Source organism: Sugiyamaella lignohabitans, chromosome B, assembly GCF_001640025.1.
Source record: "Sugiyamaella lignohabitans strain CBS 10342 chromosome B, complete sequence".
In the NCBI taxonomy this organism is placed as follows: Eukaryota; Fungi; Ascomycota; class Dipodascomycetes; order Dipodascales; family Trichomonascaceae; genus Sugiyamaella; species Sugiyamaella lignohabitans.
In genome coordinates, this window is record NC_031674.1 from 1713018 (window position 1) to 1739116 (window position 26099).

The window sequence follows — 26099 nt, forward strand, 5'->3', positions numbered from 1 at the left end:
CGGTCAATCTCCTGCGAAGCAGGAGCAACCAGGGTCTGGGGCGGAGCCCCAGCCGCCGGAGGCAGCACCGCACCCCCAAGAAAGCCACCAGAGCTAACAGAGACAGACTTCAATTGGTACTGGATACGATTTGTCCAACAGTGTTTTCTCTCCGGATGGAAGAAACTTCCAGGTCGAGTACGCGTCGAAGGCTGTTGAGAACGGCGGTACTTCGGTGGGTATTCGGTTTAAGGACGGAGTGGTTCTAGCAGTCGAGAAAATCATCACCTCGAAGCTGCTGGTTCCCAATTCCAATAAACGAATTCAAACTGTCGATAAGCATATCGGAGTGGCATATTCGGGTCTGGTTCCTGATGGAAGACATATTGTCAATCGGGGTCGTGATGAGGCCAGTTCGTGGAGATCCACTTACAGCGTGCCAATACCGGTGCGTTCTCTTGCTGATAGATTAGGAAGCTATGTCCAAGCTTATACATTATACAGTTCGGTCCGTCCTTTTGGAATCACCACCATAGTAGGTGGAGTGGATGAAAAGGGTGCTCATTTGTACATGATTGAGCCCAGTGGAACCTCGTGGGGATACCACGGAGCAGCCACCGGTAAGGGCCGTCAAGTGGCGAAATCGGAGCTCGAGAAACTGGATCTCGGTAGTCTGGATGCCCGTCAAGCCGTTAAAGAAGCTGCCAAAATCATTTATCTGGCTCACGAGGATTCGAAAGACAAGGATTTCGAGCTCGAAATGACCTGGGTCAGCCAGTCAGCCACCGGCGGAAAACACGAGTTCGTGCCCGCCGACCTGCTACAAGAAGCCAAGCAATACGCTATAGACGAGCTCTCGGGCGGCGACGACATGGAAGAGTAGTTTTACTAATTAAATACTAAATATCTCTTTTCACTCGGGAGGGGGTTCTGCCTCCGGCGGCTGGGGCTCCGCCCCAGACCCTGGTTGCTCCTGCTTCGCAGGAGATTGGCCGGGAACTGGTGTTGAAACGACTCGAGCGAAGCGAGAGGAGCTACCAGGGTCTGGGGCGGAGCCCCAGCCGCCGGAGGCACATCCTCTCCCCCTGGATTTGAAAGATAACTCGGAAGACGGTTCAGGGTGCGATAGCGGTTGGGGTTCATCCGATAAGCAGGTGCTGCTGCTGACTGATAGGTATATAAATAGCGAGTATTAAGTTCGAATCTCGATTCCGTTCTTTTTCCGCATTTTTGAGAGTGAAGAGCTTTATTGAAGTGAAAAATGAGTAAATCGGCCGAGCTCGTGAAGAGCCTAATCAATTCCAATCCAGTACTGATTGCATCGAAATCGTGAGTGTGCCCGTTCTGTTTTTTTTTGGCTCCGACATGTTACTAACACTGATCCAGATGGTGCTCGTAAGTGACCAGAGGACTTGATTTGAGTGATAAAGCTAATTTTTTTGTTGAAGCTATGATCCAAGCGTGCTGTGAAACGAGTGAACTGGCTATGGAGCCATTGACACCAGCAACAGCCCGAGATGCTATTTTTTATCCTGCCAGTTATCTAACGACCAGCTTCTGTAAACGGGCCATTGCCAATGTTGAAGGCCAGGGCGTCAAGCCCAAAATCCTCGAACTGGACACCAGAGGTAAGTTATTTTATTCTGAAATTAGGTGGTTCGGTACCAACGGCGTCACTCGGCGGCAAAAACTAACCCGACCCGACAAGACGATGGAGCGAGTCTCCAGAGTGAGCTGCAGAACCTCACGAACCAGTCCACGGTGCCCTACATCTTCATCAAAGGCAAGTTCATCGGCGGTTACAGCGACTTCGCCAAAACCCCCTACAGTCGGAACCTCAAAAAAGAGCTCGACAATTGAAAATACAAACATTGAAGTGTCCCCCATGTGCCTCCGGCGGCTGGGGCTCCGCCCCAGACCCCGCTGCTCCTCTCGCTTCGCTCGAGTCGTTTCTTCGACGGTCGCAGGCAGTCTCCTGCGAAGCAGGAGCAACCAGGGTCTGGGGCGGAGCCCCAGCCGCCGGAGGCACAAGAGACTTACAGAAACCGGTTAGATTTGTAGATAGTGTTTACAGAGCTCCGAGAGACTCGAGACGGACTTTGACGGCGTTACGGTGACCGTCGAGTCCTTCGGTGGCCGCGAGGGCCATGACGGCAGGGCCTATGTTTTTGAGACCCTGTTCGGTGAGCTCTTGGCTGGTGATGTGCTTCATGAACGTGTCGGTGTTGACACCGGAGTACATTTTGGCGTATCCGTAGGTGGGAAGGGTGTGGTTGGTACCGCTGGAGTAGTCTCCGCACGACTCGGGACTCCAGGCTCCAACAAAAACGCTGCCAGCGTGCTCGACCAGTGGCAGCAGTCGGCTGGCTTCGTGCACTTGAAGAATCAAGTGCTCGGGTCCGTACTGGTTACTCAATTGCATGGCTCGTTCAATAGAATCGACTCGGATGGTCGTCGAATGAGCAATTGAACCGCGGACAATATCGACTCGTGGAAGTCGCATCGCTTGTTCGTGAACCTCGGTCTCGACAGCAGCCAGTTGGTCGTCGGTCATAGAAATAGCAATCAAAATCACTTGTGAATCCACTCCGTGCTCAGCTTGTGATAACAGATCCGATGCCACGAATGCCGGGTTACTGGTTCCATCGGCAATGACAAGAACTTCAGAAGGTCCTGCTGGCATGTCAATACTCACTTGAGCACTGGTATCATTCTGTACAAACATCTTGGCTGCGGTGACAAATTGGTTACCAGGACCCATGATTTTGTCGACTTTGGGAACTGACTCGGTTCCATATGCCAGAGCAGCAACGGCTTGAGCTCCTCCAGCCAGCAAAATGGCCTTGGCTCCTACTTTATGTGCCACATATACAACCTCGGGTGTCAAAGTACCGTCGGATCGTGGTGGTGATGCAAGAATGATGTTCTTACATCCAGCTACTTTGGCTGGGATACCAAGCATCATTGCAGTCGATGGAAGTACAGCGGTTCCTCCAGGAACATACAGACCCACCGACTCAATGGCTCGTGAGAATCGTGAACAGATGACTCCTGGTGCTGTTTCGACGTGAAGAACCTCGTCTTTATTAATCTGAGCAGCATGGAACTTCTCGATATTGGAGATGGACAGGTCAATAGCTGCTTTCACTTCTTCGGAAATCTGCATCAAATTCTCGGGGAATGGTGCGTACAACACTGGAGACTGCAGTTTGACGCGATCAAACTTCTCGGTCAGCTCGATCAATGCCTTGTCTCCGTTATCACGAACATTGTTGATGATAGGAGTCACCAGTTTCATGATATCAGCCGACTTTTGCAAAGGACGAGTTAGAACTTTAGCGATTTCGGTCTCAGAAGTCTCGGGAGTCACAGTTACAACATTCATTTTGATCTGTGGTTGTTCTGTGCCGTTAGTAGTAACAGTACTACTGGTTTGGTCGGCGTTTTTGGGCTTTTTGTCCTGTCTAGCATCGTCACGACTCTTGTTGGCGTCTTGCTCTTTTTCCTCGAGCTTGGCTTGCCATTTGCGTTTAGCATCACCCTTTCTACGGGAGATTTTTCTCGACTTGAGATCTAGATTGCGTTGTACAGAGTTCCACGACACACCCTCTTGTACCAGTTTGGTCATGGCGAAATAAATCAAATCAGCAGCCTCCCAGGAAATCTCGTTAGCAGTCTTGGCATCACACAACTCTTCTGCTTCTTCCATGATTTTGGCTGTTAGCAGTTTAGAGTCGTTGAAAAGTCTAGCTGTGTATGAGCCCTCAGGAGCATTCTTTTTGCGGGAAATGAGTGTTTGTTCGAGAGCACTGATGCCCGAATACTGACCAAAACACGTCGAAGTGTTGTTATGACAGAATCCAGGAGCCGTTTGGTCAACTACAAACTTAACACAGTCGCCATCACAATCGACATCGATTCGTAAAAGAGTCTGTTCAGCACCTGAAGTTTGTCCTTTGTACCATAATCCCCTCTTGCGAGATTGATACACACCCTTGCCAGTGCGAACTGCTTCACTGATACTTTCTTCTGAAGAGTATACCAGTCCAAGACTGTTGTCATAAGCATCAACTACCAAAGTCGTATATAGACCATCGACACGGTCACTGACCAGACGGTTGGTGATGAAACTAGCAATAGATAAAGTACCATTGCCAGTGGTTTCTGTAGATAAGTAATGAGCCTCGACGACTGGGATAGCAGGGGCAATTGCATTTGATGAAGAAACAAAAGATGGGTCCGATACAAGCAGGAATCTAGCTCCTCCAGTTGTAGCAAGAACAGTCTTTGCAATAGCCTGACCAGCTGCGACAAGTGATTGGTGTTTAGAAATACCAAAAGAACCAATATAGAATCCAATATTCAAATTAGAATCCAGTTGAGACGAGTCACTAGCAATTGATTCTAAAAATTCACCAGCCTTTTCACTGATATTAATTACCAGTCTTGAACCAGGTACACCTGATTCGATCAGATCAGCTACAACTGGTTCAGAAACCACCAAATATTCGACACCAGCATCCAATAAACTAATAAGCTCGTCTGTAGAAGCATCTCCTGTCAATAAAACAGAAATGTCGACGAATTTCTCCGATACCGACCGAACAATTGGAAGTGTATCCTTGATCTGATCTCCTGACAGACTCACGAGAACCCGACCCACTGAGCCAGAAACGACATCAGCGGTCTCAATCAGTCCAGAAACCGAAGTAACAGGTAAAACTGGGAACATTTCGCTCTTGTGTCAAAATATAAAAATACCAGTCAATGAACTTTTGCAAGTCAAAAACTCGAAAAAATAATTATAGATCCTGCACTGAAATATCACCAGCAGCTGCTGACTCTCCCGGCTATATATGTACCGCTCGTGGCTGGTGGATCTCCCTTATCGCTCCTCGATGACTGAATCCGCCAATCTCCCTGTACAGATTTTTCAAATCGGTCCGGGTAACCTCTGCACGCAACGCTTAACCTACAGCTTCCTGCAGCCCGATAAGATAAGGGCTAGGCCGGCTTCTCAGGTAAACCCTGCGTCTCCGGTACCGGACTGGTGGTGTCGAACATGGGGTCAGGGTCTGCCTCCGGCGGCTGGGGCTCCGCCCCAGACCCTGGTTGCTCCTCTCGCTTCGCTCGAGTCGTTGCGTCGAGGATCCCGGCCGTTCTATGTTAGTTAATTATTGTAAGGTATCAATTGTTTGGATTGATATTCATTTATTGTGTTTATATAAGCATAAACCAGAAAACACAGCGGTGGTCTTATTATCATTTGATTAATATCATAATTTGGTCGCTGTTAAGAATTATCCCGAGAACTCACACTTTTGGGAGATTGTAAGCTTCTGAGCCTCATTGAAGACTGCCAATCCACTTTCATTATCGGGTATCTATGTACTATTTAATTAATATAAAACAGAATTAAAATTAAAATCTAAGTTTAGTGTCTGATCAATTTTTCCGAGGGACTAGACTGTCCAGTGCTATAAATAAGTAAATAATATACTGTTTATTTTAGAAATATATATATTTTCAAAGTAAATTTTAATGATGAAAAGCCAAAAAATAGCAGATAAAAATGAAGTCTAGTAATAAACATCTTCACATGAAGGGTCTTCCCATTCCAGAAGGCTACTGGGGCCCTTCACGAAACGACTCGAGCGAAGCGAGAGGAGCAGCCAGGGTCTGGGGCGGAGCCCCAGCCGCCGGAGGCAGACCCAAGTCAACGGATATCTATTTATTGCAGTTACGAAGAGACTAGTTGGAGTATTTTGTTTCGAGCTCGTCGTCGTTCGCCGAGGTGTTGAGGTTGTAGGACTCGAGAATGCGGCGAATACGTTCGGCGGCATCGGGATCGAGCTGCGATTCAATGGCTTCACGGGTGGTGTCTTCGAAACTGCCTCTGCTCTCGGGACGAGAGGCTCGCGATTTGCTGCCGTGACGGAGGAAACTGCTGTGACGCGACAGTTGACGAGAACGACGACGTTTAGGTGTGATGACGTCGTCAAAGAACGCTTCGGCAGCACTGATAGGATCACGGGGTGTGGCGGCTCGTGTACAGGTGACACCGACGTCGTGAACGAGCTTAGCAACGAGTCCAGTCCAACCACATTGATGCTTAGATCCGAGTCCACGGCCAGTGTCACCATCAAAGAACTCGTGGAATAGAATATGGTCAACGAAGTTCTCATCGTGGTCATAGATATCCTCGGATCCGTTGTATGGACGTCTGCCGTCACGGTCGTTACGTGTAAACAGGTTGATCAAACGGTGCTGGATATTCTCGGCAACTTTAGCAAGGTTCATCATCTGGCCACTACCAGTAGGACACTCGACTTCGTACTCAGCTCCGTAGTAAAGGAAGAATCTTTGCAATGATTCAATGAGAAGGAAGGTCGTAGGGAACCAGATGGGTCCTCGCCAGTTGGAGTTACCTCCAAACAAACCAGAATTCGAGTCTCCTGGAACATAGCCAACTGTAAAGGTTTGGCCATTAACTTCCATGGAGAACGGGTTCTTTTCATGGAATTTCGACATGGATCGGATTCCATAGGGAGACAAGAACTCATCTTCATCGAGCATTCGCACCAACAACTTCCCAAGTCTGTCACGGTTAACAAGCGATAGCAAAAGTCGACCTTTACTACCACGCTTGCTCATACTGGCCATGTTTCGACTCGACATCTTGGGTCTGTTCTCAATAAACCACTCGACACGTTTGGCAAATGAGGGGCATTTCTCAAGCACCTCGGGTTCCAAAGTCAACGAGGCGTACAAAGGAATCAATCCTACCAACGAACGCACAGGCAATTGCTGACTCCATGGGCCACCCCACGAAATGGCATCATAATAGAACCCGTCTTCTTCGTTCCATAATGGCTTCTCAACATCACTGCCGTATCGGTGGGACATGGCATCGGCAATGAAAATAAAGTGTTCGAAAAACTTCGAGGCAATATCCTCATAAACCGAACGTCGCTTGGCAAGTTCAAGTGCAATATTCAGCATCTGCAAACAGAAAAACGCCATCCATCCGGTACTATCAGCTTGTTCCAATACACCTCCAGTAGGCAACGGCTCGGATCGATTAAAGAGACCAATATTATCAAGACCCAGGAATCCACCTTCAAAAACGTTTTTACCATCACGATCTTTTCGGTTGACCCACCAGGTGAAATTGAGCAGCAGTTTCTGGAAAACACGCTCCAAAAAGTCGAGATCCTCACGACCATACATCTTTCGTTCAATCTTAAACACCCGGAAAGTGGCCCATGCATGGACAGGGGGGTTGACGTCGGAAAAGTTCCATTCATAAGCCGGGATCTGGCCATTAGGATGCATATACCATTCTCTGGTCATGAGATCGAGCTGTTTCTTGGAGAAATCAGGATCAATCATAGCCAACGGAATACAGTGGAACGCGGTATCCCAAGCAGCAAAAAATGGATACTCCCACTTATCAGGCAAAGACAGAATATCGTCAATATGGAGATGTTTCCACTCACTATTACGAGAATTGGCTCGATGAGGTGGGGCGGGCGGTTGGTTGGGATCTCCTTTACTCCATTGACTATGAACAAAGTGGTAAAACTGTTTGGTCCACAACATACCAGCAAATGCCTGTCTCTGAATAGTTCTCAAATCATCCGACACTGGCAAGGGAGAAATGTTATAGTAGAAATCGTCGGCCTCGTCTTCACGAGCGTCGAAAATACTATCAAACTCCTCCTCGTCCAATTCTTGGTATTGACCAGGATCCTTGTTAGAGAACTTGAATCGCAAACAAACATAGTCACCAGCAGGAATACCCTGGCCAGCGTCAAATGCATACCAAGCAGCAGCCTTGGTTCCATGGTTCTCAGGATTGACAGCGGCTTCCTTGTCATCAACAATGCGTTCATGGAACGCATCCTTGACATAATCGCTTTCATTCTTAACTCCATACAAGCGTTTTTTGTTTGTTTCGTTGTTGGTGAACAGTAAAACCGGATCAACATCATCGTCATTCTCGGTGAATCCTACTGAAGGTGCAAAATGGGCATATCTCTTACCGAGCTTCCAATGATTCGATTCCATTTGGAACTTATCCCGTTGCTTAATATCAGGAATCTCGCCACTGCCCTTTCCACAACTACCCCAAGCACCAGGACCTCCATGAGGAGCCTCGTCCTCATGTTCATCGTCAACGCCATTATTCTCGCTATCGGAATCACTATTACCGGACCCGACCCCAGGATCATCACCAGTGACTTGGCCATTAGCAGCCTCCTTCGCCTGGCGTTTTTTGAACTCCCGTTCCCGTTTCTTGTGTTTCTCCTCATATCCCCAGCCCCACGTATTACGGAACCATATTTGAGGAACAATATGGAGCGGAGCAGCCTCGGGACCACGATTATAAGCCGTGACCCGGAACAAACACTCCTCAGCATTATCCTTAGATTTGGCCATTTCAATATAGATATCGAAATACCGGTTATCCTCGTAAATGCCGGTATGATTCAACTCAAACTCGGGTTCCAGACGGCTTCTACTAGCATTGGCCTTAACAAGCTCTTCATATGGGAACTTTCTCTGAGGATACTTATACAAGTATTTCATATAAGAATGCGTCGGAGTATTATCGAGATAATAATAATCCTCCTTAACATCCTCACCATGATTTCCCTCATGACCAGTCAAACCAAATAAACGCTCCTTCAGAAAGTCGTCCTTCTCGTTCCAAAACGCAAACGAGATACACTGGAACTGATGGTTATCACTGACTCCGGCAATGCCGTCTTCTCCCCAACGATACACCCTCGACCGAGCTTGATCATGAGGAAAATCGCTCCACGCGTCTCCACTAGCAGAGTAATCCTCTCTCACAGTCGCCTGTTCACTTGTTAGACTTCGATTGGCTTCATGCCTCCGGCGGCTGGGGCTCCGCCCCAGACCCTGGTTGCTCCTGCTTCGCAGGAGATGACCGCGGCACCCCCCAAAAACGACTCGAGCGAAGCGAGAGGAGCAACCAGGGTCTGGGGCGGAGCCCCAGCCGCCGGAGGCAGTACCCCCTGTTCAAAAACCTACCCATTGGCGTTCCGAGAGGTATGGACCCCAACGTTTCCAGTACTTTTTGCGATGGGCGTCTTCGCGAAGACGGATCTCTTCGGCCGTTTCTTCGCGTCGGTCCGACATTTGCGTCACACGAGAGTTGTCTGGCGGTTGGCGCGAGGAAAATATCCGCAATTGAGTGTGCAATTGATCGGAAAACTACCAGAATTCGGCAGCCTGATAACACAATTCAAATGTTAGCAAGCTTCGTCCATCGACAGCAGCAGATCCGGGCTTTATATGTACGTTCCTGTAGTCAGTGTCCACTCTCGTAACAAGGGCAGCGGCTGAACACGCAAGGGTCTGCGATCTAATCTTCCTTCTATGCATATGCGCGACAGCGGCTCAGGGGAAGCACGCATATGCCTGCGTGCTCTGAAATATCTCGGCATTCAATATAAAAAGGGAACAACAACCGCAATAAAACCATCCATAAATAATAAGAAATAAAAAAAAAATTTGGTCAATGGGCTGAGAATTGCCGGATAGTGGTTTTGGGCTTGTAGTTCATTTTTTTTCCTTTGAATTTTTAAGTGGTATGACCAGGGACGGACTGAACAGGCGACTGGCCTATCTAAGGTTTTAAGGTTAAGGTTGGGTAGGGATGACGTCGGATATCAGTCAAGATTATATTCAGTCCTATTCGCAGCACGAAACTCAATGTCAACTGATCCACTGACCACTGTCCTTTTTCAGCCCCGAACATTTAGGGAAACCGTCTGCCTCCGGCGGCTGGGGCTCCGCCCCAGACCCTGGCTGCTCCTCTCGCTCCGCTCGAGTCGTTTTCTGGGGAGCAAGAGCAACCATGACCGGGGCAGTGCTTTAACTGGAGGTGCCTCGCACTGATTGACGTCCGTGTCTCTAGAGATAACCGTTAGATATATTATATATTTATAATATATATATATATATATATATATATATATATATATATAAATAATGAGTACAATAGATTTTGACCGCAACCAACCGATGCTCAGACCTCTCTGCTAGTAGTGGCTTTGAGTCGAGAAGACAGTTGACTGACTCCACGTAGAATGCCTTCCAAAACCCATGTATTGTGGGTGAGCCCTGGTTATATGGCTCTTGTACCATAATATCCAGATTAAATGGCTCGTCTGAGTAAGGATTCCACTAGATCATCTCTGCTTCTTTTGGCAGCGAGGTCGATTTTACGTTCATATTAGAATCTATGGGCAGTTAATTAATGGCCAATTTCTCTAGATTTGGGTCCAACTGAGGCTGTTCCACCCCCGTTCGTGTGTAACTGATTATGGACAAAGTTTTTGTAGGTTATCCCAGCTATACTCGTGCTTGATGTAGATTTTCACTGGCTGGTCATCCGAGTGAGTTCTGGGTACTTCAGGGAACTGAAGGATACTGGTTCCTAATTCTGCTCGATATTAGTTTTGTTACTCGACGATTGCCCTTAGGGATGAAATGTCAATAAACAAACCTGGCCCCCTTGCACGTCTGTTCTGGTTACCAGTAACTGTGGAGTATGTTTGTTGTACCCACTCGTGTATAAATTCTGGCAGCAGCTAAGTCCAACTTTTGTTATTTCATTAAGCACTATCTCAAGGCTTGTAAGATAAGAACACAGTACATTCCGTAGCGACAGGGCTTACCAGAAGATTTGAATTTTTTCAATTGTAGAAAGCTGATCGTCTCTTATTTTTGGGAATGTTAGGCCAGCGAGATTATTGAGCTTGGTTCTTCAGTTGTCATGTTTTTTTGTAGTTTACCTCAAAACTCTCTTAGCAATCTCTTTTAGTATGTTTTCAATCCCTACTATAACTTACAGGTAAAACTTATCTCTGTATAGATTGACAGGACAACGATGTTTTGGTAGATCTTTAAAACTTACCAATTTTGGCTTCATTGATCTTTTTGTCAGCCTGCTACAAAGTCCCGAAAGTCTCCAGATCAGTGGATTTTTTCACTGCATTCATAGCCCAAGAATCAGCTGTGGCCTTGAATTACAGATAAAAAAAGGTTTTATCGTGGGTTGCTCTTGTTATTGAGTCATGTATTATGTATTTGCTTATAAAAGTATCTTATCTAGGTATTTTTGATTTCATCCAGTTTCTTGACTAGATCTCTGTGGTTGCTGTAGAAAGATTGAGCAAGAGTAGTGTTTGTCTTCTCCCACAATTTCTGGAGGTGGTTTACTTGAAAGGGTACATGGACGAGGGAAAGGGCCTCACGTCGATGGTCCAATTTCTTCTTTCAATCGACCCTGCTACAAAATTAATTTTCTTTTCTCCGACTCGAAAAATGCAACAGACCAGCATCCCCTACTACGGAACAATTTTACGCACAGAAAGTTATTTGTTCAACTTATCAATATATTTTACTTGACGTTTTCTCACAAGTTATTAATCATTAGCTAAACCGAGAACAGCAGAGAAACAAACAAATTAAGGAACTCGAATCTTCGAAAGTGCGATCGGGCTACAACAGCCTGAGACGGGCCCCCCCGTTCGATTCGAGCGAAGCGAGAAGAGCAGCGGGGTCTGGGGCGGAGCCCCAGCCGCCGGAGGCAGGTCCGCAGAAATAGGATGAAGAAACAAACGGGTTAGAGAAGTATTTACTCGACGATCTTTTCAGGGAAATCGGCGCGAGGGAGGATCTCGACGGCGTATCCGTCAGGGTCGGCGACAAAGCCAATGAATTTCATTTTGCCGTCGGTTCGGCGTTTCTTGATGGTGGCACCCTTGGCTTCGAGTTTAGCCATGGCCTCGTCGACATCGGGAACGGTGATTCCAATGTGTCCAAATCCCTGGGGCTGCTCATTACCGGTGTGGTACTTGAAGTCGGGGTCGGACTCGGTACCGTAGTTCCAGGTCAATTCGAGTACACCCTCGCGGTCCGAGATACCTTCTCCGGAATTGCGTACAAAATTAGGGTCCTTGTTATATCCAAGGAAATACAAATTAAATTTGGCATTAGGAACCTCGTTAGTACGCAAAAGAACCATACCAAGAGTTTCTTCGTAAAACTTGAGCGACTTAACTGGGTCCTTGACTCTGATCATAGTGTGGTAGAAACGGATACGGGACAAATCGCCAGCTGGCAGTTTATCAGCCTCGGCAATTGTCTTGTTAGCAACAAGTTCAATCCAGTATCCATCGGGATCAAGAGCAAAAGCAATATCCTTTTGACGACCGTCTGACAATTTCTTCTGGAACTTGACACCAGCAGCTTCCAGACTCTCACACAATGGTTCGAGTCTGTCTACAGAGAAACAGATATGACCGAATCCACGATGAGGTTCAACATTGCCATTATTGGCTTTGAAAGAAGAATCGTTTTCAGACCCGTGGTTATGACACAACTCAAGCACACCCTCGCGCTCGTACCAGGGCTTGTCTTTATAAAGAGCCTTGGCTCCATTGAAAGCCAAAAAGTAATTGGTGAACCCCAGTTCATTGACTGGCAAAGTGGCCACCAGATCCATACCAAAATGTTTCTTGTAGAAATCAAGCGAAACCTTGGGGTCCTTTATACGGAACATGGTGTGGTTCAACGCATAGGGAACTGTCGAAACTGAAGCCATCTTATTCGTTGCACTCGTGGTCACGGTTCTCAACTGTTTTGCTATTAATTGGGCTCTTCTCAATGCCATCAAGTTATTAGTATCTGACGAACTTCCTCTCGTTCGATATTGCTCGAGCAACCGCAACCTATCTGATCGGCCCTAATTATACATTACCACCCCCACCCAGCTGCACGGCGGCTAGCTGGTGGGGGATCCTGCCTCCGGCGGCTGGGGCTGCGCCCCAGACCCCGCGGCTCCTCTCGCTTCGCTCGAGTCGTGCGTGGGAATTGGCTCAATGCCATGCGGGGTCAAAGAGGTTGATTGGATGGAAGAAGCTGGTGGAATTGCCTATTTAATAAGAAAATCGGCCTGTTCGTATAGATAAGGTTGCATGCTGGGATCGGCTCATCAGTTACGTTTTATTCATATAACGGGGACCAAACATTTTCAAAATTTATTCTCTTGACACTGAGGATTTAGAACAAGATGAAAACTCCCTCGTACAACAATGGAATCGTTATAGAAACGGGTGTATCTATTTTATTCAGAATCGAATAATGGGAAGTTGAATTTAACCGGGGTAAATGAATCGATCGACATGCTAATAGCGGGATGATAAGCGTTTTTCACCGATCCTTCAGGGGTAATCGACAGGTTATCTGGTAGTAATTAGCCAAACTTGTCACATGAGATTGCCCCATATGGTGGAAATAGTCTGTAAAGTGGCATTAAATGTCAGTAACAGGAATTATTGGACTCCTTATGGATATCAATCCAATTGGCTAGATGTATTGGGATTGACATTTCCAACAGTTTATTTCATTACACTAACTTCGCTTGATATCGACCGACTTTCTTGTTTTCCTCTAAGAGAATTCAACAAATTTGCTAAAACATTGATAAGATTGATAGATAGTCAAGAATAGTCTCTAATTCTGAAGAATAAAATGGAAATTTAGAAAAACTAAAAAGGAGCCTTAACAGGAACAAGAAAAATGTACATAAATAGAAAAACTTGGAACATATACCACTTACCCGGCAGACAAAGTTGGCGACATCGTTAAACTTGAATTACTCCTTGAATACCTAACCATGACAGTCGAATCAATGGAAATGAATTATTTTATAAATGAAACTATTTTATTTGTATCTCATTACGCATGGCTTGGACTATCATAAACGCTATTTGTCAGGAAAGCTCATGTTGATTCGCTTGCACGCAGGCTGAATCCTGAGTCAGAGTCCATGCGACCGGGTGGCCATACCAATTGAACACGATCAACTGGCGACTTTGGTTTGGTCAATTGACCTTGGAGAGCTCATTCCATGGACTGAAATAGTTGAATTCGACCGTCTGGAGGTACTTTTCGGGAAAGCTTAAACTGATCACTTGCACCATCAAATCTGCACTCTTGTGTCTATGAGCAGCCAGAGCCGGTGCTATTCACTGAAATTACTATTTGAGCGTAATTTACTGGAGATATTAGTCTGGAAATTCATTCTGGATAGTTTGTTTCATGAATCAACCCACGTTGTCGAGTGGGAATGCTAATGAACCCGTGAACGGGGTCCCATGTGTCCCATGTGTGTGTTACCCGCCTTTTAGAGAATTAGTGTTACCCAAATTACTGTGTGAAACCCAACCGAACTCATTATTCGAGAAGACCCCATATGGCTGAGTCTAGTAGTCTGGAAGGTAGAATTGACTGTATTAGACTGGAAATGAATTCAATTTGCTGAATATATTGAACTTTCAATACTATGCCTTAGGTGCACTTGCACTTCATCTGCCAACAATATCAACACAGCAAAGTTACCCGGCATTTCGAACCAGTACGAAACTCACCAGGAGCCTTAATGGTTTACTTTATTCATTAGAAAAAAGGTACAGATGGCTGCTCAAGTAGCTCCGTAAAATATTCTAATTTTTTATATTTTTGTGTATACTAAATCTTAAATAAGTTAGTTAGATATAGATATTTAAACTTTTATAATTATTATATAAATTTATAAAAATAATATATCGAACTAGGTCTGATTTGAACAGACATCTAAAAATGCTGATATTTTAAATATTAATATTAGTTTTACTTGAGCTATGTAATAATTTTATTAAGATTAACATTTTATAATCAGATTCATGAATAATATGATATGTATTCAGTACTATAGACCGTATGGGACTAAAAGAAGCATACTATTATACAAAGTCAAATTCGTCGTAGAAAAGCGCAGCCGATGGCAAAAGCACATGTACATCACATTCTCTCCCGAACTCGGAGGTATATTTATATGATACTTGAAAAAGCTAGAACGGAGCTAGCAATTCAAAGTTAAATTGAAGAAATTAATAATATTATTATATTAATACAAGGTAGTAGAAGGGCCCGGCCCAGGTAATAACGAAACTCCACATTAATCAATTCACTAGGTACTCAGATTCCAGCGCTCCCACAAGCACAAATCAGACAAATAAATGGATGGAAAAAAAAGCACGCTCATTGACTAGACTTCCTAGTGGACATGGAGTACCGACTAGTGCTACAAGATCCGAAAATAGTACTCGGATATGAGAGTAGTTGAAGATGCTAGTGCGTGCAATGAAACTGGATGGTGAAACTAAGGAACTGGCGGAACATCAGGGTATGCCTCGGGATGACAATACCAGATCTAGATTAGTCAAGCGACAGGACACCACATCGCGACACGTCTAGTCTTAGGGGGAAGATGCTGCCAATATCCAAAGTTTGTCTAATTTCTGGACAACTGAAGTACCGGGTAAATTGATAGTGACATTGACGTAGAGACTGAAGAGTGTCTCCGGGGAGTGAATGAAATTGTAATGCCAAAAAAAAAGTTTGTTTACGTTCCATGTGGTCTCTAAAGGAATTAATGAGACGAACGACAGAACTACTGAGTGACTTGGGATGATGACTTCTTCTTGAAGAACTTCTTAAGTCTCTTGAATTTGAGAAAAGACTTTCTGGGTTTGGTTGTCGTTTCAACGGAAGAAGATGACTCAGATGATATGGACGTAACCTCGGTGGAATCTTTAGAGGAATGTTTCTTGAACTTCAACTTCTTGAATAATCGTTTGATTCCGGATTTCTTCTTCTTTGGAATTGCCTGTGTCTGTAATGGTGACACTTCAAGGGCAGGAGTTGCCAATGCCTGTAATGGCGACATGGCTGGATTCTGGGATGCAGTGATAGATGGAATCACAGAATTCACATAGGATGAAGTGCATACAATTGCCTTCTGTTGTGATTTGTCAATTTGGTCCACAGTATCAGTGTTGTTTGTCTGCTCAGAAGCAAGAATTGTTCCTGTTCTCGAATTCTTGGCAACCTTCTGACGGCGGTAGGCATGATTCCCACCAGCGGAGAATACCAGGCATGTTTTACCCATTGCTTTACCAAGAGCAGAAGCAGCTCCGACCACCAGTTTATCTCCCACAGTCGGTTGGGGTTTGGATGGTTGGCGGACAATCTCAGGGGTACTATCACGATCGGGGTACGGGACATAGAGGAAGCAGTAGACGAGATAACCAACAAAGAGAAAGAAAAAAATGATGGAATAAATCAAGCAGAGCTTGGCAACAAGAGGGGTCTCAATTTCGTTCGTCATGATTGCACCAGTAGTCCAGAAACTAATATGATGAGAACAATCAAAACAATCGAAACAATCACAAAATAAAAAACACAATAATAATAAAAATAATAAAAATAATCCAGTAAACAATCAGTTACTAGCGGCGCAAACACGGGGTGATCTTCAAAACGTCAAAATCTCGATGTAACCAAATTGTTCAGCGAGTCAAACGTTGTGTCAAAGATAAAGATAAAAAGTATCAGACGGGGCAGCAGCCCCTGTATATATACTTTTAATTTATAAATTATGGCGCTTTTTAATTATGCGGAGAGGTCATGTGGTAAGGGAAGCATCGGTATAGTGCTGGTCCCGGCGTCAACGCGTATAACGAACATGACGCACGTGACTTCTCTGAAGTCCGCTCGCGATTCTTTTGGGTATATTGATTCTAACAATTTCAGAACACTCTGGCAAGTCTGAATTACCATTATGAACTTGTCTTATATTAATTTGTGCTTGTATTTCCTAATTTACTTGCGAATGGTCACATATGATCGACAGTATTGTCGATCGCGATAATGCACCATGCAAGAGGACCCTGCAGCGATAAGCCGATAAGGCGGTTCGACTGTACCGTTCCCCAACTTTAGCCTGCGGCCAGGGCCGGGACATGGGAACTGCTTCCGGCGGCTGTGGCTCTGCTCCAGACCCCGTAGCTCCTCTCGCTGCGCTCGAGTCGTTTTGTCGACGGTCCCACTGCTCAAAGACAATCGAATTTCCTCTAGGAAGTATGTTGATACAACTAAGATATCGTTTAATTTGAGAATGAAGCTGCAAAGTTTGGTCGCTATGCGAATAAACCTGAAAGATATGATAAAATAGGTTTTAGAGACAAGGCCTATTGATTAAGAAGTTAGTGAAAACTCGTCTCCGTGTTGCGATCACTTATCGTAGAAACTCTATTTCTCAGTCTGGGGTCACCACATCTTCAAATTCAATACTCTAGGTTCTGGTGGTCTCTTCTAGAAGCAGTTCAGTAAAGGGAACAATTAGAAGAATTGTTGAGTAGCCAACTTACTAGGGGTATTGTGAGACTCTCCTAGGCTATATTCAAGGTGGCCATCAATTTTATCTAGTAGCCTTAACGATAAAGCAAACCTGTAAAGTATTTGTTACTGTCAGTTCTTCACAGTATTAATTTATTACTTTGGGTAACCATCAACTGTTATATAGAGACATGGTTTATGACTGCCATTTCTTCTCTAGCCCAAGGGTGGTAAAGCGAGATTCCAATCAAATTAACGATGTGCCTGAAAAACAGCGCTTGGGCATTTAAATAAATCACATGAGGTCACTACAGAGCCAAAACCCCAGTAACTAACACCAATGCGAACTCCTGCGAAGCAGGAGCAACCAGGGTCTGGGAGCGGAGCCCTACTTTCACAGAATACGCGACAGACACATGTGCCTCTGGCGGCTGGGGCTCCGCCCCAGACCCCGTGGCTCCTCTCGCTTCGTTCGAGTCGGGTGTAGGGAATTGGTCAGCATCGGGTGATGTGTCAAAAGCTTTCACTAGAATGAAACTTCATTTTATTTAATATAAGGACTAATAAGCTTGCACGCTGAGATCGACACAACTGTCACCACTCTATTCATATAACGGGGTCTATGCATATCTAGCCGGCTCTTACTCGATATTGAACAATTACCACAAGATATAAAACAGTTCATATAATAACTGACATCTGACAGAAACTAAATATCCTACTTTTATTGAGATCGAATAAGGAGAAGGTCGATTTGACTGGGGTAAATGAATTGATCTGCATGCTAATACCGGGCCGATCAGCATTTTTGCCGATCACTCAGGGGTAATCGACTGGTTATCTGTTTACAAACCCCCTGAAAATTCCAGATGTGTCTCTATACGGTCGTTACATCGGCAGTACTCGAGCAACCTCAGTTCAACCTCCCACTGCCGACCAATTTCCACTAACAACCACGGCCATCACAGCACATCCAGCAACACCCAAACAGCCACCCAGTATAAACTGAGCCGCGTAAACCTACAGTTGCATCAATCAAACCAACTTCACCACTTACGACATCGGGCAGTCCAACCACCACATCAAACCTCATGACTGGCACTAACAACCCCGAACGCAAAGTCTCGGTGGCATTTGTGTGTCTCGGCAACATGTAAGTCACCCCGTGGCCACGTGCCTCCGGCGGCTGGGGCTCCGCCCCAGACCCTGGTTGCTCCTCTCGCTTCGCTCGAGTCATTTCACTCCCCATCCCCCCGTCAACTCCTGCGAAGCAGGAGCAAACAGGGTCTGGGGCGGAGCCCCAGCCGCCGGAGGTAGCCCCCCGACCCCCTACTAACAGCCCAGCTGCCGGTCGCCCATGGCCGAGGCGGTGTTTCGACACGTGGTCAACACTTCCGGGTACCAGGACAGGTTCGCGACTATCGACTCGTTTGGAGTCGGAGCGTATCATGTCGGCGAGAACGCGGACCGGCGGTCGGCGAAAGTGTGTCGCGATCACGGTATTGTCGTCAACCACCGAGCCCAGCAAATTAACGCCAGCCACTTCGCGAAGTTCGACTACATCGTGGGCATGGACGAAAGCAACTACGAAGACCTTCTGCGACTCAAACCAGCCACCAGCTCGACTAAAGTACACATGTTCGGCGACTTCCGCAAAGACAAATCGTTCAACAAAACAGTCTCCGACCCGTACTACGGCGGGTCTCAAGGTTTTGAAACGAACTTCCAGCAAATCACCCACTTCTCCGAACAGCTGCTCGACCACATCGTACACGAGTAAACCCCAGGATGGGGTGCTGCCTCCGGCGGCTGGGGCTCCGCCCCAGACCCTGGTTGCTCCTCTCGCTTCGCTCGAGTCGTTGCGTCGAGTTCCCCCTGTCAACTCCTGCGAAGCAGGAGCAACCAGGGTCTGGGGCGGAGCCCCAGCCGCCGGAGGCAGACCCCCCGCCAGAAGTGTGTAAAGTGTAATATATATAAGTTAGAGAAGACTAGATCATGAAGTGGAGGTTCATGTCGAGGGGATGGCTGCAACTGAGCTGGGGCCGTTGAGTGTACTTGCGGGCCATGACCTGGCGCATGTTGTTGAGTAGTGAGATGTAGGACTGATTGGGGTTCTGACTCATGACCTCGATGAACGAGTACGACATGGCTCCGGTGTTAGTGCCGCCTTCAACGGCGTCGGCAGACGTTTGGTCGTCCTTACAGCCAGATAGTTGGATCACGTCTGCTGGCGAGAACTTGGTTCGACGGGTGATTTCGTTGGCTCGCCCGCCTGTGGTGGCTTTCTTGTACACGGAGTTCAAACTATTGAACACTCCCATCAGATCGCCTCGTGAGTACGAGGTCACAGCGCCCATAAGTCCCATACCAGCGTCTTTAGCCAAATTGGGCTCCTTCAATAGTCCCTTGGTCGAGTATAAATAGGGCAGATCCAGAATAGATCCTGAATGACAAGAGTCGAAAAGGGCAGTCAGTCTCACTCCTGGCATCAATGGACGAACCACTATATCGTGGATCTGATCATCGACAATATTACCAGCCTGTTCAAAGTCCACAGGATAAATAGTCTCATCAAATCCGTCGTCTTCATCACCATCCAAATCACGAGTTTGACCACCATGGCCTGAATAATGTAAAAACAAAGTATCATTAGTTTGAGCTCCAGAAACCAGCCATTGCATAGCACGAAGGATATTCTCTTTAGTAGGAATAGATCGTGGGTCACGCGAGTCGTCGGTCAAAATGACCATATCGTCTTTCTTATATCCATGACGGTCTTGTAAATAAGCAGAAATGGCATGAGCATCGTTGATACAGCCTCTTAAAGCGTTCTTACTGCCAATATAGTTGATACCAATACACAAAGCCTTGCGCTTGCCTGAACAGTCGGACAATTGGTACTGGAGCTGGTCGTTTGGACCGTAGCTGTGCATCTGGTTCGTAGGAACACTGTGGCCATATTCGCCAGGATGCGATCCTGGAGGTGGCCCTGAAGGAGGTCCATAACTCGAATACTGGCTACCACCATTGCTATGACTTCCACCAAAATCAGGACGCGGTCCTGTAGGAGGAGGGCCCGATGGCGGGCCATAATCGCCGCTGCTACCATATCCACTGCTATCATAACCACCTCCATAACCGCCCTGTTGAGGAGGAGGGCCCGAAGGTGGTCCGTAGCCGCCACCGCCACCACCACTGGATCCATGGTGACCGTAGCTGTTATGCTGCTGTCCGGGATACGACATCTGGTCTGCTGTCACTCTCAAATATCACTTCAAATATCACTTCAGCTGTCAAATATCGACGTCAAATATCAATTGACTGTACCAGGTTCTTCTCCTATCTGTAAATATCTCCAAACCCTTTCGAATCTCAAACCCGATCGCGAAACAATTCACTCAGCCTGCTCTTCACCACTCGAAATACGACCCTCGCTCTTCACCAGATAATCCCCGATCACCACCCGCCTCACTCAGCCGCGCGGCCCCCGCTACCAGGGGCGGGGGTGCTGCCTCCGGCGGCTGGGGCTCCGCCCCAGACCCTGGCTGCTCCTCTCGCTGCGCTCGAGTCGTTTCTCCGGCATTCCCCACGCATCTCCTGCGAAGCAGGAGCAACCCGGGTCTGGGGCGGAGCCCCAGCCGCCGGAGGCACACCCTGACCCCCCCTGGCCGCACGGCTGAACGAGAGGAGGGGAGGATGGTGCGGCAGAAAAAAATTCATACCGAAAATAATAAGCAGCAGGTGAGGACAGACAGGTTTTTTGATTTTTTGAAATTTTCAAATCAAGAAAACCAAATTTTCTGGGACCCCTTTACAGAACCTCAGACTCTACACACAAGTACGCCGTTGACTGATTCAGCTTCGGGAAGGAAACGTGTGGTTTGTAGGTACTTTTTTGGGAAGATTTTTTGGAAAAAAAATATTTGGTAAGTGGATTCACGGGGGAGGGCGACGTGCCTCCGGCGGCTGGGGCTCCGCCCCAGACCCTGGTTGCTCCTGCTTCGCAGGAGTTTTCGTGGGGTTTCGTTTTGTGGTTGGGCTCGCAAGACTCCTGCGAAGCAGGAGCTGTGGGGTCTGGGGCGTAGCCCCAGCCGCCGGAGGCATTGGTCCCCCGTCAGAAGTGTGTCAAGTGAGTACTAACTCGTGAAGTGGCTTAATATGTCGTCTGGTTATCGAGGCGGAAGAGGCCAGTCGGGTTCTGGTGCCCCTGCCGGTGGTGAGGGCGCGAGTCCTGTAGCTGGTCAGGGTCAGCAACCCCTTCCACAACAGCAACAACAGCAACAACAGCAACAACAGCAACAACAACAACAACAACAACATACACACCATGGACATCACCAACATCAGCAGCAGCACCATTATCAACAGTACGTGGCATCTCCTCAGGCAGTTGCTGCTGCTGCTGCTGGCCACAGTTTTTCTCCGTACGATATGTATCAGCCCGCGGCATACGGTTTCTACACTGGTCCGCTACAGGGAAGTCAGGTCGCTTACTATGCTGCTACAGGGTCCCCTGGTCATTTGCCAGCTGTTTTAGACACTTCTCGTGGAGCTGGCGGTGTGCCAATTCCTGGCAGTCCTGGTCTTGTTCATGGATCTCCTATTCCTACCAGAACTCAGCCGGTTAAAGGTGCTTCTATCAAGTTGATAGATCCTTATACTCATGAACCTATTGATTTGAGTGCTCATAAACCTGTTACGGTGTCGAGTCCTTCTCCCGCTGCTCATAGCAGTTTATCCAGTGGAAGTGCCTCGCCAAGACCTGTTAGTGCATCTCCTAAACCAGCTGCTTCGTCGATTGGAATCGCTGGTTCTCCAACTACTGCCAGATCGACAAGTCCTGTCAAGATTCAGAACCAGCTCAAAGAACAGATTCGTCAGAAACTGTTAGAAGAAAAAATGAAGAAAGAAGCTGCCGAGGCTGAAAAGAAAGCCGAGCTTGATCGTGTAGAGAAGGAAAAACGCGAGGCAGAGGAACTGGCTAAACGTGAAGCCGACGAAAAAGCTCGTAAAGAAGCAGAGGCTAAAGAAGCTGCTGAAAAGGAGGCTGCTGAAAAGGTCGCTGCTGAAAAAGCTGCTGCTGAAAAGGCTGCTTCTGAAAAGGCTGCTGCTGAAAAGGCTATTGCTGATAAGAAAAAGGCCGATGAAGATGCTTCTGCTGCTGCCACTGCTGCTTCTGCTACTACAGCTACTGATTCTTCTTCTGGTGCTACTGCTGCTGCTGCTACTGGTGAGACCACAGAATCAGTGGCTGCTGGTCGTGCTGCTACTGGTGCCGATTCATTGAATGGTCGTGTTTCGAATCGCATTCCTGGTCAGCTTCCTAGTGGACCAGCTGCTGGAGTTCCTCCAACTGCTGGAGCCGGACCTGGTCCTGCTGGCGCTCCTGCTGCTGCTGCTGCTCCTGCTCCTACTTTTACAGCCAACCCCGCGGCTACTGCTCAACTTGCTAAAGCTACTCGTCCTAGTAGCGAGGAAGTCAGCAGCTTCACATATCCTAATGGCATTACCCCTCCTAGTACCCGTTCCGTTAATGCATTCATATACGACATTGACTTCTTGCTACAGTTCCAATCGGTAGTCAACTTCCCTCCTCGTGATAACTGGGAGGCTATTAAGAACATTATGAACCTTGAAAATGTTGGCGGTGGTGCTGGTGGTAAGTCGTTTTCCAAGGGCTCGTTTGCTAGAAGTGGTTCTATGCGTAATATGAGCGTTGGAGGCCACAGCCAGCAAGCTATGGGCTCATTTGGCTCGGGTGGTAATTTCCGTAACATGGGTGATAGAAATGTTTCTGGATCTTTTGGTGGTAACATGGGAGGTGGTCACAAGGGACTCAGTAGAATGTCTTCTTCGACCAATCTCGGCGCTTCAATGGGTTCTAAGAGTGGTAGACAAGGTTCATCCAAGAGAAGAGGTGGTGGTGACAGACAAGGATCGAACCGTGGTGGAGACCATGGCGGTGCTCATGGCAGTCATAACGGTCCTAATGATGGATCTGCCCCAGCAGCACCAGCTGCTCCTGCTGAGAAGCTTGTCAGATCAGCCAATGCTTGGGTACCAAAAGTACGAACTGCTAAGCCAGCTGACGAAAATGCATTATTATCGCCCGAAGAGGTGCAAAGAAAGGTCAACTCTCTTCTTAATAAGATGACTCTTGAGAACTTTGACCGTATCTCTCAGCAAATCATGGAAATTACTGATCAATCCAAGAAGGAGAAGGACGGTCGTACTTTAAGACAGGTAATTGAATTGACATTTGCCAAGGCTGTAGATGAACCTCACTGGTCGAAAATGTATGCACAATTCTGTCGTCAAATGACATCTAAGGTTGACAAGGACATTGAAGACGAGAATGTCAAGGATGCTAAGAACAATCCAGTTAAGGGAGGAGCTCTTTTCAGAAAGTATTTGCTTACCAGATGTCAAGAAGAGTTTGAACGTGGTTGGACTGACAAGTTGCCAACCAACCCTGACGGTTCAGCTATTGACCCCGAGGTCATGTCCGATGAGTATTATGTCATGGTGACTGCCAAGAGAAGAGGTCTTGGTTTGATTCGTTTCATTGGTGAATTGTACATGTTGGAGCTGTTGTCGGAGAAGATCATTCATGCTTGTATCACCAAACTGTGTAGTCAAGACGACCCTAGTGAGGATGTTATTGAATCACTTTGTCAATTGATGACCACTGTGGGAGGTACTTTAGAAGCCACTACTACTCTTAAGACGCATTTCGAGTACTACTTTGAACGAATGGACTTTTTCCGCAAGAAGGAGGGTTTGCCCAGTCGTCTGAAGTTCATGATTATGGACGTTCTCGATCTGAGAAAGGCGAAATGGCAGAACAAGCGACTTGACAAGGGTCCCAAGACCCTTTCCGAGATCCACGATGAGGCTGCTCGTAAGCAACAAGCTGAAGAAGCTGCTAGACAAGTTCGTAACAACCGTTCTGGTCGTGGTTTAGGAGGTTCATACAGAGGAGATGCTCGTGGCGATGCTCGATCCGACTCGTTGAGATCCAGTAATATGATGGCCGGAGATCTGAGTAAAATCGGCATGATCCGAAGCCAGAGCGGTCACCAGACCCTTGGCCCTTCGTCTATGTTAAACAGAGATGTCGGTGGTAGTGGAAGTAGCCGAAAATCTACCTCGTCAGCTGGTCTTTCGTTGTCTAAAGAAGGATCTAGAACCCCCAGTCAGAACACCCGGGCCAATATCTTTGAGCACCTGAATTCTGACGAGGAGTCTGGCAAGGATGATAAGAAGAGTGACGAAGAGGACACTAAAGACACTTCAGCTTCTGCTGCTGCTGCATCTGTTTCCAGCGAGTCAGTTACGAAATCTGCTGAAAGTTCGCCAGAAAAGCCCGTTGCTGCCAGTGCCACTAGCAGTGAGCCATCTGAGACCGAGCCAACCGCAGAAACTGCTGCTGTTGCAACGTCTGAAGCTGCTGAAACCCAAGACTAAGTTTGTCACCCCATCCACGGTCGTCTCACCAGGCAGGCGACCAAAGGATGAGCCTCTGTCGACTCGTCACAAACAAAAAAAGAGACGAGAGAGACGCTGGCAAGACACTTTGAATGCATATAAAATAATCCCCGTCTAGATCTGAGCTCCCGCTACTACGTGTATATGCAGGTTCGGCCCAAAAGTTTTTTTACGTACCTTTTGAACTATTTGTTTATGTTATATTTGCTATATTGTAAGAAGAAGCATCGACCAGCCACCACGAACGCAGCCACTCCTGCGAAGCAGGAGCAACCAGGGTCTGGGGCGGAGCCCCAGCCGCCGGAGGCAGTCTAACCACCCCCCTACGGATGCTCGTCGGCGTAATTAGCAAGATGGTGGAGTCTTTTGACGACGCGACGGCCATAGTGGACCCTTCGTCGGGGTTGTGCTGTCGTTTGGAGGTCATTCTCGTCGCTGGAGTGTGGATTTTGCGTCAATTCGAGCTCGTCGGATTTGCCCAGCGTCCCGTAGGGGTACTTATTAACGGCAGAGGAGTTGAAAGAGCGTCGTTTTGAGCTGCGAGAGAGCGTAACGGCATAGGATCGAGGGTGCGAGTTGCGGCCCCAGATTCGATTCGTGATATCGGGCAGAAGCGTATCGATAGTATCCGCAAGCCAGCTGTTTTGTTCGTTGGCAACAGCAGCACGTCTGGCAGCAACAGGAGACGACTCGTCAGGCCGCCAACCTGTGACAAACACATCAGTTTCATGAGCAATGTCAGAAGTAACCGACGACGAAACGTAGAACGTATTTGCCCGAAACAGCGAGCGACGGTGAACTACAGCCTTGTCAAGACCGAGCTGATGGATCTGCCAGGGGATTTTCAGGCCTGTGAACCTGTTAGCAGTACTGATAGGAGCTCTGTTCCAGAACAGTTCGTGGATCACACCAAAATCGAGCTCACCGGTCTCACAGCCAGTAAACCCTGCGCCGCGAGACAGAAGAGACTTGTTCGCCAATTTTCCAGCAGACTTTTTTTCACGTTTATAGTCTGGAGTGATGAGAACCATGACGATATACGAGAACAGTAGAGCAATCTCCAGAGGAATAATTACGAAAAAGTACGTCGCAGACACTCCTAGAGCCACCAAATCCCGCAGGAAAAAAATGCTTTTAATCACAAACACACAGCTCATCAACGCCAAATTCACCAACATCCGGTACACAGTAAACGACCAGGTCCCTCTGAACCTTCGCTCTGCGCTGATAAGCAGCTCGTCCAGTTCCGGGTCCGGCCATACCCCATCCAGAAACTCCTCCTTGTCACTCGCATCCCCTTCTCTCGACCTTTCAGCAGCCATTTCAGCTTCACCTCAATCCGACCCTCACTGTTCGGAAACCAAGTCACT

At 47.2% G+C, this 26099-nt stretch overlaps 7 protein-coding genes across 7 annotated transcripts; 3 read left to right on the forward strand and 4 right to left on the reverse strand.

Annotated features, from left to right (window-relative positions):
• Window positions 1–550: 550 nt before the first annotated feature.
• On the forward strand, window positions 551–862 carry PRE10 (proteasome core particle subunit alpha 7; the record flags this gene model as incomplete). Its single annotated transcript, XM_018879496.1, has 1 exon — window positions 551–862. The coding sequence occupies one exon, from the start codon at window positions 551–553 to the stop codon at window positions 860–862; it is 312 nt and encodes a 103-aa protein (XP_018737408.1).
• A 1185-nt stretch (window positions 863–2047) lies between these two features.
• On the reverse strand, window positions 2048–4711 carry HIS4 (trifunctional histidinol dehydrogenase/phosphoribosyl-AMP cyclohydrolase/phosphoribosyl-ATP diphosphatase; the record flags this gene model as incomplete). Its single annotated transcript, XM_018879497.1, has 1 exon — window positions 2048–4711. One exon carries the CDS (start codon window positions 4709–4711, stop codon window positions 2048–2050), a length of 2664 nt encoding a protein of 887 aa, XP_018737409.1.
• AWJ20_2550 (uncharacterized protein) lies at window positions 2817–3050 on the forward strand (the record flags this gene model as incomplete). Its single annotated transcript, XM_018879499.1, has 1 exon — window positions 2817–3050. The coding sequence occupies one exon, from the start codon at window positions 2817–2819 to the stop codon at window positions 3048–3050; it is 234 nt and encodes a 77-aa protein (XP_018737410.1).
• Window positions 4712–5730: 1019 nt separating the features above from the next.
• On the reverse strand, window positions 5731–8571 carry AWJ20_2551 (uncharacterized protein; the record flags this gene model as incomplete). The annotated part of the gene is made up of 1 exon (XM_018879500.1): window positions 5731–8571. One exon carries the CDS (start codon window positions 8569–8571, stop codon window positions 5731–5733), a length of 2841 nt encoding a protein of 946 aa, XP_018737411.1.
• Window positions 8572–11653: 3082 nt separating this feature from the next.
• Window positions 11654–12691, reverse strand: GLO1 (lactoylglutathione lyase GLO1; the record flags this gene model as incomplete). The annotated part of the gene is made up of 1 exon (XM_018879501.1): window positions 11654–12691. The coding sequence occupies one exon, from the start codon at window positions 12689–12691 to the stop codon at window positions 11654–11656; it is 1038 nt and encodes a 345-aa protein (XP_018737412.1).
• Window positions 12692–19229: 6538 nt separating this feature from the next.
• MCA1 (Ca(2+)-dependent cysteine protease MCA1) lies at window positions 19230–20486 on the reverse strand (the record flags this gene model as incomplete). The annotated part of the gene is made up of 1 exon (XM_018879502.1): window positions 19230–20486. The coding sequence occupies one exon, from the start codon at window positions 20484–20486 to the stop codon at window positions 19230–19232; it is 1257 nt and encodes a 418-aa protein (XP_018737413.1).
• A 913-nt stretch (window positions 20487–21399) lies between these two features.
• Window positions 21400–24708, forward strand: TIF4631 (Tif4631p; the record flags this gene model as incomplete). The annotated part of the gene is made up of 1 exon (XM_018879503.1): window positions 21400–24708. One exon carries the CDS (start codon window positions 21400–21402, stop codon window positions 24706–24708), a length of 3309 nt encoding a protein of 1102 aa, XP_018737414.1.
• Window positions 24709–26099: the final 1391 nt, after the last annotated feature.